Source organism: Echinops telfairi, unplaced genomic scaffold, assembly GCF_000313985.2.
Source record: "Echinops telfairi isolate 266 unplaced genomic scaffold, ASM31398v2 ScPeMD7_7400;HRSCAF=8409, whole genome shotgun sequence".
NCBI lineage: Eukaryota > Metazoa > Chordata > Mammalia > Afrosoricida > Tenrecidae > Echinops > Echinops telfairi.
This window is the reverse complement of record NW_022111300.1, coordinates 6,322,342-6,340,531: the sequence shown is the minus strand read 5'-3', so window position 1 is coordinate 6,340,531 and position 18,190 is coordinate 6,322,342. Positions and strand designations below refer to the sequence as shown.

Below are 18,190 nucleotides of genomic sequence, written 5' to 3'. Positions count from 1 at the left end.
GCAATGAATGTACAAATGTGCTTTACACAATTATGTATGTATGGATTGTGATAAGAGTTGTATGAGCCCCTAATAAAATGATTTAAAAAAAAAAGGTGAACATGTAAAACATGACCTGACTCACATTATTGGTTAAGATTCTCCTGTGCTTCTTCCCTTTTTCCACACTGGATATTTTAAGTTTCTCAGAGCTGTTTTCACCTCCTTTCTAGATTAATGGAATTCCAGTGCCTAACCTGAAATTGCATACTTTCCTAACCTTTGGTGAAAGGAAGCTTGGAAAAATTCAGAGACACTCCTGAGAAAGCCAGTTCTCATAAAGTGAATAGAGAATGATATAAGAGCATCAATTTTATATTCTCAATACAAGGTGGGGCTTTCTCTGAAAATGTGATAATTAAAAAGTCCTTGGAAACAGAACTTATATGAAACAAATATTTTAAGACATTTAGAGTTTTGAAATAGTTGACCTCTTTGAAAAAAATGTAAATGGTCACTCCAACTCTTACTGGTTGTTTTTCTGTAACTTTCTTTTCTCTGATAATACTGTTTAAATGGACCCTGCATCTTTCTAAAGTTATACATCTTTGGGAAGATTCCTTGTGAAATTAGAACAGTGTTTTCCAAAGTGGGCAATACTACCGCTGGGGCTCTGGAATGATGGGGGCAGGGACTTGCATATGCAGATACTTTAGATTTTATCCTGTTATATAAGCTAGAGTATGAACGTTTTTAATTGCTAAGAGAACTCTGAGTAATTTTTTTTTCCTGAAAAGGGGGCAATGGGCCAACTAAGTTTGGGAGCAACAAAGCCCACATGGAAGAAGCACACCAGCCTGTGCGATCACGAGGTGTTGAAGGGATCAGGTATCAGGCATCATCAGAACAAAAAATCTTACTATAGTGAATGAGTGGGTGGGTGGTGGGTGGTGGTGCAGAGTGGAGCCTATGATGTGAAAGAAGAGCTTCGGGATTTAATTCTCCTCTTGTTCATAAGAAGCCCTGGTGTCAGAGTGGGTTGCGCACTGGGCGTAATCATAAGATCACAATTCAAAACCACTGGCTAGCTCCCGCACAGGAGAAATATGAGGTTCTCTCCTCCTCTAAAGACTGACAGTCTTGAAAACCCATGGGGCCCTTCTACTCTGCCCGCTAGTGTCGTTATGAGTCAGACGACTCTATCACAATGGCTCTTGCATATAAGAGTAAATTAAAAACTTTGAATTCTTCATTTACTCAAATGTTTGTTCCATTTAAATAAACAAAGAAAGCTAGATTTAAAAAACTTCTGATCTGATAACCTAAGTGATAAATTAGTTTATACTTGTTATTCAGAATTATCTGGACCCTCTTTTCCCCTTCCTCTCCTACCATCTGGTGCATTCAATCCTGCCAAACTCATCTGAAACATAGCAACCCTGCAAGACAGGCTAGAGCTGTCTCAGTTTCCTAGACTGTGACCTTCACAGGAAGGAGCAGACTGACAGGTCACTTTTCCCAGAGCCACTGCTGGGTTCAAACCACCAGCCTTTCCATTCGCAGCCAAAGAGCGTCACCATCGTACCGCCAGAGCTCCTTGTTGCGTTGCCAGGCAGCCTATAGTCCCTTCCAGCTTCCCCTTACGGTTTTGTTTGGGAATTTAAGGTTGCCATCCCCCCTTTCCCGTTTAAATCTGAAATAAAGTCTAAAGTTTGAAGTATTACTTCTGTCTTCCTGCGGATGACCATGGACCAGATCAGATACTTCTGCCTTCCCCACTCAAGTATTGTCATCTAGTCTAACGTCCACATAAAAACAATCTTTTACATTTAGAACAATTTAGAAATTGGTCATGACTTTGTGGGGGATCAACAGTAAATTTACAGTCATATTTTTAATAATTCTGCCCACCACTGCTCTCTGTATCCCACTTCTCTATTGTGGGTTCAATTCCCTTCTTCCTAAAGAACATCCCTTGGTAATAGTTTTCAAAATGAGGGTCTTTGTGTATTAATTTTTTTTTACTTATTTAAGGAAGATGGCAGGGGTGGTGTGGTCGTTACATAATCTGGTGTCAATTTACGAAGAGGTGGAGTCTAGCCTGTCAATCAGGTCACAAGGGGAGCAAAGCAATGAAGTCCCTAAGGAATCCCAAAAATAGACTTCGGGGACAGGGCATGGTAACTCATCAGACTCGATTGGAAAATGTTCATATAGGTCAACAGACAGACCTGTAATTATTTACAGGGTTATTTTGTTTTTTTTTGCCCCATGTCTGTCTATATAAGATAGGCAGGATAAACAATCCTGAGGAGAAAACAAGGGGATTGACGGTTCTTGGGGGACAGGGGAGAAGGGTAGGTGGGGGAAAGGTAGGGGGTAGCCAACAAACCCAGGGGCAAGGGAACAAGTAATCTAAAATCGATGGTGAGGAGGGTGTAGAATGCCTGGTGGGATTTGATCAAGTGCAATGTAGCCTGGAGGAATTACTGAGAGCCAAATGAAGGTTGAACATGATAGCAGGACAGGAGGAAAGTAAAAGGAAATAGAGGAAAGAACTAGGAGGCAAAAGACATTTATAGAGGTATAAATATAATCAGGTACATATGTAAATATATTTATGTATAACAATAGGGAAATAGATCTATGTACTTATATTTATATGTTAAGTATTAAGGTAGCAGATGGACATTCGGCCTCGATTCAAGTACTCCCTCGATGCAGTAACACTTTGCTCTAATAACCTGGCATTCTGTGATGCTCACCTTCCTAACACAATTGCTAAAGACAAAAATGTGGTGAACAAAGCGGATGGTGTCCAGCTAGTAAAAGATATAGCATCTGGGGTCTTAAAGGCTTGAAGATAAATAAGTGGTCATCTAGCTAGGAAGCAACAAAGCCCACATGGAAGTAGCACATCAGCCTGTGTAATCACAAGATGTCAACATGATCAGGTATCAGGCATCAGACCCAAAGTCCATCTGTAGACAATGGACATCCCCTAACAGAAGGGTCACAAAGAAGGGACGAACCAATCAGGGTGCAGTGTAGCACCGACGAAACATACAACTTTCCTCTAGTTCTTTAATGCTTCCTCCCTCCCACTAACATGAACCCGTTCTATCTTACAAATCTGGCTAGACCTGAGCATGTACACTGGTACACAAGAGCTCCGAATCCAGGACAAATGAACCCCTCGGGAACAGTAATAGGAATAGTGATACCATGAGGGTAGGAGGATGGTGGGGGGAGGAAGGGGGAGCCAATTGCAAGAACAGACATATAACACCCCCCACACACACAGGGTGACAAACAACAGAAACATGTGAGAAGGGAGACAGTGGACAGTGTAAGATATGAAAATAATAATTGATAATTTATCAAGGGGTCATGAGTGAGGGAGTATGGAAAAGAGTGAGGATACTAAGAGTTTAAGTAGAGAGAAAATGTTTTGAAAAGGATGATGACAATATATGTACAAATGTGCTTGACACAATGGATGTATAGATTGTTAGAAGAGCTGTAAGAGTCCCCAATAAAATTATTCATTAAAATTCAAAAGAAATATGCTACCAGTCAAGTAGCTGTTTCTGATATACCAGTCTTCTCTTAGGTAGCTTTAAAGGTTTTATCTTTATCTGCAGTTACACCCTGGTAGAACGAAGAGTGGCTTTAAAATGGGAACCAAGTGTGGAAAAACTCTTAGGACTTTCCAGTGTCATTGTTTCATAAGGACATCACATATACAGTCACAGAGGAAGCAGACAGACTAGACAAACAAATTCCTATACAACCATGGCCTTAGTCAGGATACTGGAGCACCTATCGTTCCCTAGCTTCAAGAGTGGATAGAGCTCTACCCCAGCGCTTGGCTCAAGCAGTGAATTTGGCTCTGGGCCTCTGTCCCAGTCAGAGTACACTGCATGCCATTACTTGTAGGCAAGCTTCTAATTGTTACCGCCCACATTTGGATACAGAATTCAGAAGGCTCAAGCATTCTCTTTCTCTTATTATGTGGCATATCTATGCAGATACTTATCTTGTTTCTGGAAGCCCAACTTTATGGTTTTTTTTTAAAAGATCATTTTATTGGGGGCTATTACAGCTCTTAAAAAAATCCATACATCAATTGTTATCAAGCATATTTGTATACATGTTGCCATCATTATTTTCTAAATATTTACATTCTATTTGACCCCTTGGTACCAATTCCTCTTTTTTACTTTCCCACCCTCTACTGTCATGACCCCTTGATAAATTATGAATTGTTATAGCTTACACTGACCGCCGTCTCCCTTCCCCCAATTTTGTCTTTTAAGTCTCCTTTTTAAATATTTTACTTGTCATTGCTATGTGTGTACAGAAACAGAGGTGAAATGCAGACTCAATGTGCTATTTGTAACTAGCAAACTTACACAATCCTTTAGCATTATATTTGAAAAGAATTTACTTATTAAACTATATAAATAAGGGGTTTTATACCTAATAAAGATTACTTATAAAACATTTTCATAAATGAAAAGTAAATGTTACCATGAGGTTCAAAAAATATAGTTGAAATGAATTAAACGGAATTTATTCTCAAATAAGTCTGTAAATCAGACTTAATGTGGAACAACTTCTTTGAAATCACATTCTTTTATTTGTTCAGGGAAGAAATGGGCCCCTAAGGCTAACAGGAGTGCAATAAGAAATATGAAACATTTCTATTGAACTTAAGAACTAAAGAGGGGAAATTTTTCTTGTTATACTTAATAGGAAAAAAAACACAAGACATACCTTTTCACTTGTTAAAAATTTTGCAAAATATACATGTTCTCCTCCTGTTTTTAAATCTTTCATCTTTTTCCTTGAGGCTTGTGTATCATCTAATTTATAACTTTTGAAAACAGCTAAAACTTCTTCGGAATACTGCAAAGAAAAAAAAAACATTTTTGCATTACCACAGTCAATGCTTTCCCTGATTAAAATACCTAGACTTCACTCATGCTTTACCACTCAGACTGTAAGGAACGCTAAAGCCAGGTAGCAAAATGGGGGGACACATAATTCTGTGTGAGATTTCATGGTATTTTAAGAATAGGAACAAATTACGGACTGAAGAAGTACCAGAGGGCTTTAAATGGGAAAGTTTGTGGGAAAGGCCCCTCATCTTTTATTTCCACTTTCCCTTGAACGCCGTGATGCTAAGAGTGATCTTTCTCCAGTTTTGTGACGCAGCCCGGGGGGCACAGTGATTAGGTGCTGGCCTGCTAAGTGAAAAGTCAGCGGTTTGAGACCACCAGCTGCTCCACGGGAGAAGGGCTTTCGAGGGCCGTGGAGCCTCACAGGAGCAGTTCTCCCTGTCCCAAAGGGAGGTCACTGTAAGTGGGAACTGACTCAATGGCAGAGTTTGTTTTTTGTGTGTAAGAAGCAAAAGCACTGCTTTGCAAACATACAGATTTGTACCAATACCATCAGTCGCTTAATCAGCTATGAGAACTTTCAAGTACTTTATATGCTAAAGATTGTGACCAAACAAAACAACAATGTCCAATTCTATGCAGTTATTTATCACCTGCCACACCTAATATAAATTTGGACAGGTCCCTTACAAAACATACTGCATATAAAGTAATGGCTAAAAATAAGAACACACACCATAGGCACTTTTTCAGATCTACCTATTTATCTTGGATTTTGAATACAACAAAAAAGAACAACAGATCTTGAAGAAGCCAAACAAATTCAGAGAATTCTTGTAAATCAAGGATTGACAATTATTTTTCCTGCAAAATGTCAGATAATTTAGACTTTGCAGTCCACAAGGTCCAATTACAACTACTCAATTCTGCCATTATATTGCAAAAACAATCAGACAATTCATATATAAGCATGATTGTGTTCAAATAGAACTTAGTTTATTAAATCAGGCAGCAGACTAGATTTGACCAAAGGGTCACAGTCTGTGGACACCTTGTCTAACAGGTTAGCTGAAATAATTTTGTGCGAAGTCAAGATGAGATACGGTGCAAACATTCATCAGTGTAAAAAACAACAGCTTTAAAAAATAACAATAAAAAAACCAAAGGCAATAATTATTAACTTAAAAACCCAAACTTATTTATGTATTATTTCTTACAGTAACTTGGTGACATTGGTGGCTTAAATATTAATTGTAATGTAATGTCCATCATATATAAAGCAGGAATAGACATGTGTAAGAGGCAGAATTCTATCACATGCTAGTCAGAGTCACATTTTGGTTTTGTCATTAGTTGTAACATAATAGGCTTTTGATAGTCTGATTGGCAACTCACCTTGAGAAAAGTTTTCCATGAAATCTTCTCATAACATTGCACAGGGTTCCTGAAGTAATCCTGAAGTGACCAGAATTTTCTATATAGGTTGTAATCAATTGGAATGGAGCTAATAAACAAAATGTTATATATCAAGTCAGTCATTTATAATCTATTAGAAATACCTAAATGCCCCTAACTTTTCCTAGTCACAACCCATAATGGCCCACTTCCAAGAAATTGTTAAGAACGATGGCCTATTTCCCCAGAAAACAAGCACATATAATTCTGTAAATAATTCCAGAGAACTAGTAGCATTCTTTGTAGCAGAGAGATAATTACTCGCCTCTTCACCTAGTGGCAGGACCCTTGCTTTTTGGCTGGGCTCATGATTACTTGGAATTCGGACTATGTAGGCTGTGGCCTAACTACTTGTACAGCTAGCTGTAGTCATGTCATTAAGATGTGGCCAGCTGGTTGGGAGTAGCAGTCACATGTACACTTTTTGGGCCATGTTCTTCTACTTCCCCTTTTCATTTCCCTCCCTGTTGGCTAGAATAGAAAAGCCCTGTTGGTATAGTGATTACGGGTTGGACTATAATCCCCATGGTCAGCAGTTTGAAAACACCAGTAGCTCCGAGGGAGAAGGTCGGGCTTTCTACTCCTGTAAATAGTTACAGTCTTGGAAACCCACAGGGGGTCACTCTGAGTCAGCACTGACTGAATGGCAGTGAGTTTCTGTATTTTTGGTTGGCTAGCATGCAGATGTGGTGGCGAGTCATTTCGATTATAGGAGAAGGGGACAATACGAAGGAAAAAGCAGCTCGAAGGAACCACGTTCCTAGACCACCTCACTGCGCGGTGCTGCCCTACCACCCCTGGACTACACGTTCCCTGATTTTTATACAAGAACTAATCAACGTCGATGTTGTTTAAAAGTCAGTGTTAATGTAAATCTGTCACATCTTCATCCCCTAAGTAAGAAGTCCTAGTATAAGGCTAACATTTAAGTACAGTAAGTCCTTTTTGTAGTGTCTTTATTTAATGACATTACTAATTCAATAAAATTTGGCTGTTTTAACTTACAATGTCAGTATACATGCTTTCAATTTCTAAATCTATATGCTGTAATTTAATTTTTAATGTTAAAACATTATATTGTTTTAACAAAATGTTTTAATGTTCTATACAATTCAAAATAGCCAATAAAAGCTTTTATTATTACTCATATGTAATGCTTGAGGTTTTGATTAACTCAGAATTTCAAGTATCTATAAAAACTTTTAACATCACTTCTGCAAAAATTAATTTTGTCAGGAAAACACATTGTGTATTACCTTATACTCTAATCTTTCAAAATAAACTTTAGAAACTTGGACCTATTGATTATAGTTAAAATTTTCTCTAAATTTCATGCCCATAAAAATACTCTGAAAGCAAGGCTATAATTTCATAGGGGAAGCAGGGTATTGGTTTTAGTAATCAATAATAGTACCATGATCTTAGGTTCTATCTCTCCTATTCCAGCCAAGAACAAGAAGTAGATTAATCTCCATCTCTTATCTTTGGGACTGACGTGCGCAGAATTATTTTTTCTAATGACTAGGTGTTATGATGAGAGAAAGCCAGAGGCAGTTTACCTTGTCCTATTGCCTCACAATGAGCTGGCATCGACTTGACGGCAGTAAGAGGTACTATGAAGGGGGTGTTACATCACTTTTGAAAGCAGACAAACATTACACTGTAATACTTTTCTGAAGTTACTGTTTAGGGGGGAGGTTAATATTAAGAAGTCCTTAGTTTGTATATAACACGAAGAGTTTAGAGAAAGAAAAGTGCAAGCTAATTTACAGGTCTAAAATTCCATTTTCCACAGGAAATTTACAACAGATAAATAAATGATCTGGGAGAGTCTAGGGTAAGGTGGCAGCATTACTGAAGACAGCAGCAGACTTATCTTCTGTTTACAAAGCTTACTCCACCCATCTTCCCACCTGATTAGACGGCAGCTTGCTGAAGCTGGCGCCTGGCTCACTGAAGTTATTGGCACCAACCAGAAAGATGTGCAGAATGCATCATGCCTATAAAATTTATAAATGGTCCCCAAAACATAAATATTGTGGAATTTCCTGTCTTCTCTATCTCTCTTGTGCCCCTGCTTGCCACCTGAAAAGCCTGAGGCTCTTGACACTTTCCAGGCTTGGACTCTCTCTGCTGTCCTTTTCTCGGAAGCAGAAGCCAGTGACACCAGAATCGTTTAACTCTTTCCTCACCAGATGCTGTTATAGTTTGTTAGTGGGTCTGCATTAAACATAATTTTCTCTTCCTTTCTGTAGTAGCGGCTCTCATGGTCTCTACACCTTTTATATTAGCTAATTCTCTGGTTTAAAGAGCCAGCTCGTGCTCGCTTCGGCAGCACATATACTAAAATATTAAAGAGCCAGCTCTAACTTTTCTTCATGCAGCTATACTAAACCCATTCACCTCATTTCCTTTGATTTACTGCTTCCTACAAACCTCATCTCCCTCAATAAATGTAGTAACTAAAGGTCTTGCTTTGTCTCTTGTCTCTCAAAGACCTAACAGATAGCACAAAGAGTCCTGATGGCAGAGTGGGTTAAGCACTGAGTTGAAAACACAAAATCCACCAGCTGATTTGTGGGAGAATGACGAGGCTGTCTGCTCCTACAAAGATATACAATCTCTGAAAACCTATGAAGCAATAATTCTATTGTTTTATAAGGGTGCTACGAATTAACATCACCTCAATGGCAATGAATATGGTTTGGTTTTTAAGATAGAACAAAGGGGAAAACATTTTAGTACAACAAATGAAAGTCTATTTGAAAGTAATCTAATTCATATGATTAATATTATAAACTAAATCAATACGGCAATGTTCTAAAATACCTTCTTAAAGAATAATTTCAATGCTTTAAAGGGATATGAACTGGCACAATTCAAGAAATGTATACATATGTATATATACAGAGTACTATCACTTATCTTACACTGATACTTCTATAAACATTAATTGCTGGAATAAATTTTGAATTTAGAAATCACTGAAAAAGCCTCTCTGCAATGAAGCAGTAGCCGCAAAGGTTACACGCTTTGCTTTATGACGAGGTTTGCAAGCATGCACAGTACTCATCCAGATTACAATGGTTTTGAATTATGTCTATGTGGCAGATTACAATGGTTTGGTTTCACGTGTATGTTACAGACTGAATTTAATCCACCAAATCTGCGTTGCAAATCGTAACCACATGCTTGTGGTTATAATCCCATATGGGAATGGGTTGCCTGTGCTATGCTTCTGAGACAGGATTAGTACAGGTTGTCTCTTTTGAAAAATAAACAAAATTCAATAAGGCAGCAGAGCACACATGGGACAAGAGGTGCCAAGTCACAGAAAGACTGCCCAAGGGCAGATCAGAAGAAACACAGGCATCCCTCAGAGTTAGTCTTCCTCTAGAGAGCCAGCATCCTGAATTTAGATTTCTAGCCGTCTAAACTGAGAAAAAAAATTTGTTTGATACAACCATCCCTTGGTATTTGTACTATAGCAACACTAGATAACTAAGATAGTTTAAAGTCAGTTAAATACTTCAGCAAGTTTAGCTAGATGGTTTATTATGTATAACCTTATAACAAAGGAAATAATTAAAGATATTTCTAAAAGCAACAGGTGAGCTAAATCTGAAATGGACTTCACATTATATGGGCAATGTGCTTTACTTTGTAAACTACAGTGCCTAATATTATCTGGTACTATAGAAAGTCACAAAAGAAATCGCTACACATTTACTCTCCTAAAAAAAAACTGATTGACACTTATGGAAAGGAGGTTGTGTACAGGATTCAATTTAAGTAAACAGCCTACAGCAGGGACTAGTTTAAGACTATAGTGAATGGTGGTATATTACCTATACAGTCTTGTCTAATTAACTAGATAAGCCTGTATTAAGCAGCGCTTGTCTTTGGGGCCGTCTTACATCATGAAGTCCTTTGCACTTATATTGTTGTTAGTCCAGAATCCCCAAGCCAACTCTCTCTAATGTAAAATAATATAGTGTAGTAGAAAATAATACAAGTAATCTAAAGTAATAACAATAGCTGTTCCTCTACTATTAAGTTAGGAATCAAGTGTTTTCATTGACTTACAGTATTTACTGATACAAGGAGGGAAAGGCTGGGAGAGTCAAGAAAATAAACATACAGAGGTGGATGGATGTAAGTACCATTCTAAGTGCTTTCACATATACTACATAGGACACCAATACTAGAGTTATACTAAGAACAACTTTCAAGTGCTTTAATAGTTCATTGCCAATGATCAGTTCTCTCAAAGCTACACCACATAGGTGGCACCAGTACATTTTAAAGATGTAGAAAAAAATTTTTAAATGTAGAAAGTGAGTTGCAGAGGTTAAGTAACCTGCTCAAGGGCACACAATTAGCACATATTAAAGGTGAAGCTGGAGCCAGCTTACTTTGCTTTAGGGATATGTGCTTAGTTTTGAAATCTTGGGTGCTAGGGACAGCTCTCCTGTGCTGTAGCCATGGTGGCACAGATAGGAACCCCTTTACAGCTAATGGGAATTCTCTCAGTTACAACCAATGACTCCTTTTGAGGCCTCAGACACGCAGAAGATTGCTGGTGTTTTCCTTCACACCTTTCCTTTTCCTTCTCATTTCTTTTAACCAGCACTCAGAAAAATTATATAAAAGAATAAAAGTCCCTGGGTCTATAAAATGTAATGGATTTTTCTAAACCTGCCAGTAAAAATGTTAGGGACATGCCTCACGTAGGCCATGTAAACAACAAACTGTCTGCATGAAATGCTGACACCAACTCACACAGCCCAGTGATTTAGGATTTATTATTATAACAGAATATACATGAAAGTTGCAAATAAAAATCTAAGCAAGACTTCTTTACATACTAAATCTTACACCTGTACTCAGTTACTACAGCATTGTCTTTGTAAAGCAAGATAACATGGCCTAAAAACTCACCAAGTTGTTGGTGCTTCGTCATCTCCCATTTCACCTTCTTCTACATCCATTCCTTCTTCTCTATCCTCAGGGTGCTAGAAGGGAAACATTACACAGCCTGTCATGAAGCAGTTGTCAAGTATAAGACAAAGGTTGGAATAATAGGTTACTCACATGCTGCCAAACAACCATTATTAGAAAATAAATTCAGAACTGTCAAGACTTACAGTTAAGCTCTAAGCCCATGGGAACACACCACAAGACGGGTCACCGAGAACCCAGCAGCAGTACGGCAATGACACGACAGTCATGAAGACATGACAGAAAGATTTAAACCAACATTTTCAAAAATATGGGGATGATCCAAATATTTACCTCCCAAAGAACTGAGACTCTAAGTAAAGCAATAAAGAACTCTTAATATGAAGATGTGCTGATTCTGTGCCCAACTCCACACTGAAAATTTCAAAATATTATGTTTATATGGAACAATGTAAGATGTGTCTAAAAGATGCATAAAAGTGAACAAGTTTCTGCAAACTCCCAAGTATAATCAACAATATCATTTTAAATTGATTATTACTGTATTTTAAAGAATAAGCTCACATCATTATACAGTAACATATTAGTCACAGCTAATAACTTTTAAGCTTTATAACTTGTCTATAAATAAAGAGGTGTTGAAGGTGCCAGAAATCTGCCAACTCGGGATGTCTGGGTTATATTGTAAATAATGTTTAAGAATAAATGATTTACAGGTAATGCCCTTTTAAAATTTCGTAGGCAAATGGCTCTGCGGTAACTGGTTCACCATTTAAAGAGAAAGAAAATTATAATCCAGTTTATTCTAGTCTCCAACACTGCAGGCTGGATTTAAGACTTGAAAGAAAGCCCAAGGCCAACAAATGTTAATACTACATTCTAATTTAAAAGTTTTATATAACAAGGCACTATTATTAATTTAAAATAAAACCATAAACAAAAATTATTATTCCATGTAAGTAATTATTCCTATCAATGAGAAAAAGACAACTCAACAGTAAGATGGCAAAAATAGTTCATTCACAAAAGAAAAATCCCAAATGTATAGTACATCCCTTTATGCTATTGTTAATAATTAAAGAAATGCAAGTTACAAATATGGACTTGTTTTTCAATGTTATATCAATTAGGCAAAGATTCTTAAAAACTGGTAATTCTCAGGGTTGGTATGACACAGTGCACTTCTCCATGTGCCCCTGGTGGCAATACAAATTATAAATGGGTACAACACTGGAGAACTGGGCAACAGATGCCAGATTTTGAAATGCATATATTTTAGGCCCAGAAATGTTATACAAATTTATCCTACATAGACATATGCATAATTCACCATTTGTGAACATAGAGAATAGCTTCAATGGAAAAAATTCCATTGTCTTCGAATTCCATTTTCCCACACACTTTTTCAAGCTCTCTCACACAATACTGAGGAGTCCTGCTGCAATGGTTAAGGACTTGGATGCTAACCAGAAGGTTGGCAGTTCCAAAACCCACCAGGGGTTCTATGGAGAAAAAGGCCTAGAGATCTGTGTATACAAAGATCGCAGCCTAGAAACTCCAACGGGGCAAAGTCACTGTCATATGAGTCAGAATCAATGTGGCGGCATCATCATAACAAGCACAGTATTATTGCCAATTTTCATCATTAGACAGTCCACCAACAGAGGATTATAGTATATCCATTCAAAGACTTATAATGACCCCTTTCAAGACTGAGACAGAAACAAACTGATTCACCTGTGGATAAAGAAGTACACTGATTTTATACCATTAGATAAATTATAAAACAGTATGGGTGTGCCTATAGTCACTTTATTGTACTTCACAGACCCTGCAGTTTTATTTACAAACTGAGCGTTTATGGCAAGCATGCATCAAACAAGTCTATTGGCATCATTTTTCTAGCAACGTGCTCACTTGGTCTCTGTGCCACAGCCTGGTACTTTCCACAATATCTGACACTTTTTCATAATGTTATTCATCATACTCTTAGTAAGGATAAAGTATAGATTTCGTAGGCACCGTGAAACCAAAAAAGGCATATGATTTGCTTCGTTGCGACATTCACCTTATGGTCAGGCATGGAATCTTCAGCATCTCTAAGGTATGCCTGTATCACACAACTTATAATTTTTGGGAAAAAGAAATCACATATATTTGTACATACATTCATTAGGCCCTATTAAGGAGAGAATGTTATGATTGGTTTCTTTTAAATTCTGTACATATTTTTTTAAAAAGTACAACTAATCAATTTTTACATTGTTTGATTTACAGACACTTTTTACTTCTGAATGGAAATAAAACTAAAGGCTTAATTCTTAAAAATAATTCGTAGTCCTTATTTACTTGTGTTAGCTCAATAACAAACTTACAGTTTCTGTCAGCCTCACCTTCTGACCCAGAGTGCTTTCCTGCTCGTTGGTATTGAAAACAGTGACATTTTCCAGATTAAACTGACTCTGTAGGTTAAGACCTAAAACAAAACAACAGAAAAGATTTTCAATTCTAACCTTGATGAAGAATATCATTGGTGTCATATAACCAAAGCATATAAAATGCTAATTTGGTAAGTAAGCAAAAGATCAAGTAGGAAGTAAAGCCACATTTGATTTATAAATCCTTTCTAAAAGTTACTTGTTATAAATGCCTTCAAGGAGCCCTGGTGGCAAGGTGGGTTATAAGCTGAACTGCTAATCACAGGGGCAGCAGTTCAAAACCACCAGCCCTTCTAGGAGACTGATGAGGCTTTCTGCTCCCATAAAGATTTACAAACTTGGAAACCAAAGGGTCACTATAGGTCAGTACTAATTCGATTGTATTAGTTTGACTTGAGAGTCTACAGAACCTTTAGTACATCAAATTCTACATGTATTACAACAAAAATAGTTGATTCTTCTATTCATGAATATTCAAGAACAATTCCACAGGATCTAATATTTAGCAACTTACTATTTTGTTGAAGCACAAATGTGAATTATATTCATTAATGATAAATATATTGTAGTTAATGAGTTAGGTTTCTGACAGAGAAAGATGTTATAAATAAGAAGGTCTATTAGTGCAGGTGACACTGTGGGTTAAACACTGGGCTATGAACCACTAGGTCTGTGGTTCTAATTTATCAGCAACTCCACCAGAGTAAAGATGAGGCTATTTTTCTCTGGTAAAGATGTAACGTTTTGGAAACTCCAAGGCGAAGTTCTACCCTGTCCTATAGGGTTGTTATGAGTCACTAACAACTCTAAGGCAAGTGGATTTGATTTTTGGGTTTTTATAGTGTGGAACTTTCTACCTGGGCTAGTATTCATACATATATTTCCTAGCTCGATGCACTAGTGTTTTTCTGGTAGCTACTCTGTTAGCAAATAGCACATCTAGGGCCCAAAGCTGGCTGTTAAGTACCATTCTTAAAATACAACAAATCAGGGCTCGTTGGATCAGTGGGTGATTCCAGGGCTGACAAAGGGAAGATATAAGATGAGTGTGGACTATCTTTTCAAAGCAAGAACTCTTGAAAGAATCCCAATGGCCAAAACTGGAATAAACTATTTGAGAAATAAAGTAAGTGATATATCATGGGATTATAATTCAAAGAATACAATAGATATCCACAAAATCTACTACACTGATATAAATGACTGAAGTACGAGTAAATAGGGAAAAGACAATTCTTCCTTCTATAAGAATTCTAATTCATAAATGTAGAAACAGCAAGAGAAATTAGTGGGTAAATTTTAAGAGAAAAAGAACATTTGGAAAGCCTCAAAAGTATCTCTTCCCAATTACTTATTGAAAAGGGAAAAAAGTAACTTTATATCAGAAAAATTTGACAGACAACACCTTAATCAAGTTATTAAGGTTGATGTAACCAGTAAGAAGATATTGAAATTGAGAAGGACATAACATGACTTTTATGTTTTGATTTTTTGGGGGGTGGGGATGGTTTTTTTTTTCAAAATTCAAAACCCAAACCAAACCTACTGTCATGAAGTCATTTCTGACTCATGTGACCCTGCAGGGCAGACCCTACAGTAACCACTCCTAATGTTTCCAAGGCTACACATTTTTTAAATCATTTTTTTAGGGGCTCATACAACTCATCACAATCCATACAGACATCAATTGTGTAAAGCACATTTGTACATTCATTCTCAAACATTTCCTCTCCACTTAAGCCCCGGCATTAGGTCCTCATTTTTCCCCTCCTTCCCCACGCCCCCCATGAACCCTTGATAAGTTATAAATTATTATTTTGTCATATCTTGCCCTGTCTGACGTCTCCCTTCACCCACTTTTCTGTTGTCCATCCCCCAGGGAGGAGGTCACATATAGATCCTCATAATCGGTTCCCTTTCTAACCCACTCTCCCTCTAGCCTCCCAGTATCGCCACTCACACCACTGGTCCTAAAGGGATCATCCGCTCTGGATTCCCTGTGTTTCCAGTTCCTATCTGTACCAGTGTATACCCTCTGGTCTAGGCAGACTTGCAAGGTATATATTTTTATGGGCGCAGAAAGCCTCACTTATCCTTTGGAATAGCTGATAGAATTGAATTGCTGAATTTGCAGTTAGCAAACCCACATATAACTCACTATGCTACAAGGGCTGTTGCCAAAAACACACAACCTAATCCCATCATGAAAAAATACCAGATACCCCCAAAGCGAGCGATCTTACAAAATCAACTAACAAGGAACCATCAAAGATATCAATATCATAAAAGGTAACAAAGACTGAGAAACTGTCTACACTGGGAGACACATGAAAAGATGCTCAACAATGATAATCATCAGGGAAGTTCAAGTAAAAAACATGAGGAATCACTTCACCTACTGCCTAAAACATGGAACGTAACAAGTGTTGTCAGGAATATGAAGAGGTTGAAACCCTCGAGCATTGCTGGTAGGAATGTAAAATGGGGCAGCGGTTGTGGAAAACAGTTTGGCTGTTTATAAAAAGTTAAAATAGAGCTGCCCTATGACCTAGCAACTGCACTCCTGGGTGTCTGCCCAAACAAGTGAAAGCAGTGTCTCAAACAGATTAGATACCTGCACATTAATGCTCACTACAGCAGTATTCACTGAAGACCAAAGGTGACCCAAACGGCTATTAATAGATAAATGTGATCAGGATTTATTCAGTATTAAGTTCTGATCTGGGCTATCACATGAATGAACTTTGAAATCACTGTTGAATGAAATAATTTAGACACATAATAAGGACAAATATTGTGCAGTCCCACGTATGTAAAATATCTAGAATAAGCAAATGCATGGAAACTACAGTTCAGTAGTGGCTACCAGACGTTGAGAGGGAACAATGGGAATTATTGCTTAAGGGTACTGAGTTTCGGTTTGAAGTGATGAAAACTTTTGCAAATATATATACTGTGGTGATGGCTGCACAATATGGTGGATGTAATTAATGTCCCAAAATCAACACTTAACGTGAATAAAATATCAAATTTTCTGTTATCTGTACAAGTATATGTACCTGTATGTACAAGTATATATAAAAAAAAAACAACACCAAAAAACTCACAACATTGCTGCTGAGTTGATTCTGACTCAGCAGCCCTGGAGAGCAGAGTGGAACTGCCCCACAGGCTTTCCAAGGCTGTCAGTCTTTACAAAAGTGCACATCTTATCTAGAGGAGCAGCTAACGGCTCAAACTATCTCCCCATACACACACACATTTCATCACAATAACAAATTGTTAATAGTTTAAGAAAAAAATCATTGGTAAAATTGAAATACAGTTTGAGGTTTAATTGGTAATGAAGCACTTATGCTACTTTGTGAGTTTTGCTAACTATACCAGGGATATGTAGGATATTTACATTAGGGGAAACGGTGACGGGTAATAAGGTACTCTGTATATTATCTTTGCAACTCTTCTTTTTAAGACTAAAGTTATTGCAACTAAAAAGTTAAAAACAAAAACTTAGTATGCTAAATCAAGGTACTAAGACTAGTGAGTGAGCCTGACTGACCATCTAGCACTGACTACTTACAATGCCTTTATCCATTTTCTACATTTAGCATATGCTATATTTATTATCAAACTTATGGATATGGTGTCAGACCAGGCCACATTTCACTGTTATACAGAAAATTGCCATGAATCAGAGCTGACTTAACAGCAACACCATTACATTTAATGGTTAATTACATGCTAAACTGGTTTTGTGCAGGAATCTATTAAATGTAAAAAAAAAAAAAGACTATAACCGTAGGAAAATGGCAACCATGTTTCTGCTAATGTGGTAAAGTCATGAATAGTTTATTTCCTTATTTCATAAATAAGGTTATATGCATACTTAAAGCATATACAATTTAAAACAACTTTTAATGATAGATTGTTAGTCTCTCAACTGCTTAATGAGAAAAAGAAAAAACTGGTTTCTCTAAAGACGCTGCCAGTTGAAAAAGGGAGTACATTGAAAAAGGTGGGAAATATTCTCACAAAGTGACACGTGGGAAATGGAGACTACAAAAATGAATAAAAGAGCGGGTAATTGAAAACGTTCTAAAATTTTGTCACTTAGAAAACAAAAAACCTCCATAAATTAGTGTTTATGAGGGTACATATTTAATTTCATCAAGAGTTATACCCCTCGAACCATGTGACATATCTCCACGGCACGTTGTAAGCACAGACAAGTCAGAGGTGAAACTAGGAAACTGTAAATCACAGTCGCAATGAGATGTCACTTCACATCAAGATGACCATCATATAAAAGTGAAGTACTAACAGGTATTGGCCCAGGTGTAGAGAAAAGGAAACCCATGTACATTACTGGTAGGACAGTTGACTGCTACAGTCATTTGGGAAACAGTTTGGCAGCTACTTAGAAAATTAATCATAGTTACCACAGGAACCAAT

At 37.3% G+C, this 18,190-nt stretch overlaps 1 protein-coding gene across 1 annotated transcript in view; it reads right to left on the bottom strand.

Annotated features, from left to right (window-relative positions):
- Positions 1–18,190, bottom strand: part of THOC1 (THO complex 1) — a 59,201-nt gene that overhangs the window by 25,317 nt on the left and 15,694 nt on the right. Inside the window, exons 8-11 of the mRNA XM_045296218.1 lie at positions 13,694–13,776; positions 11,280–11,353; positions 6,279–6,387; positions 4,759–4,890 (exon numbers count right to left, since the gene is read on the bottom strand). Coding sequence (XP_045152153.1) covers positions 4,759–4,890; positions 6,279–6,387; positions 11,280–11,353; positions 13,694–13,776 — 398 coding nt within the window. The remainder of the gene's footprint in view (positions 1–4,758; positions 4,891–6,278; positions 6,388–11,279; positions 11,354–13,693; positions 13,777–18,190) is intronic.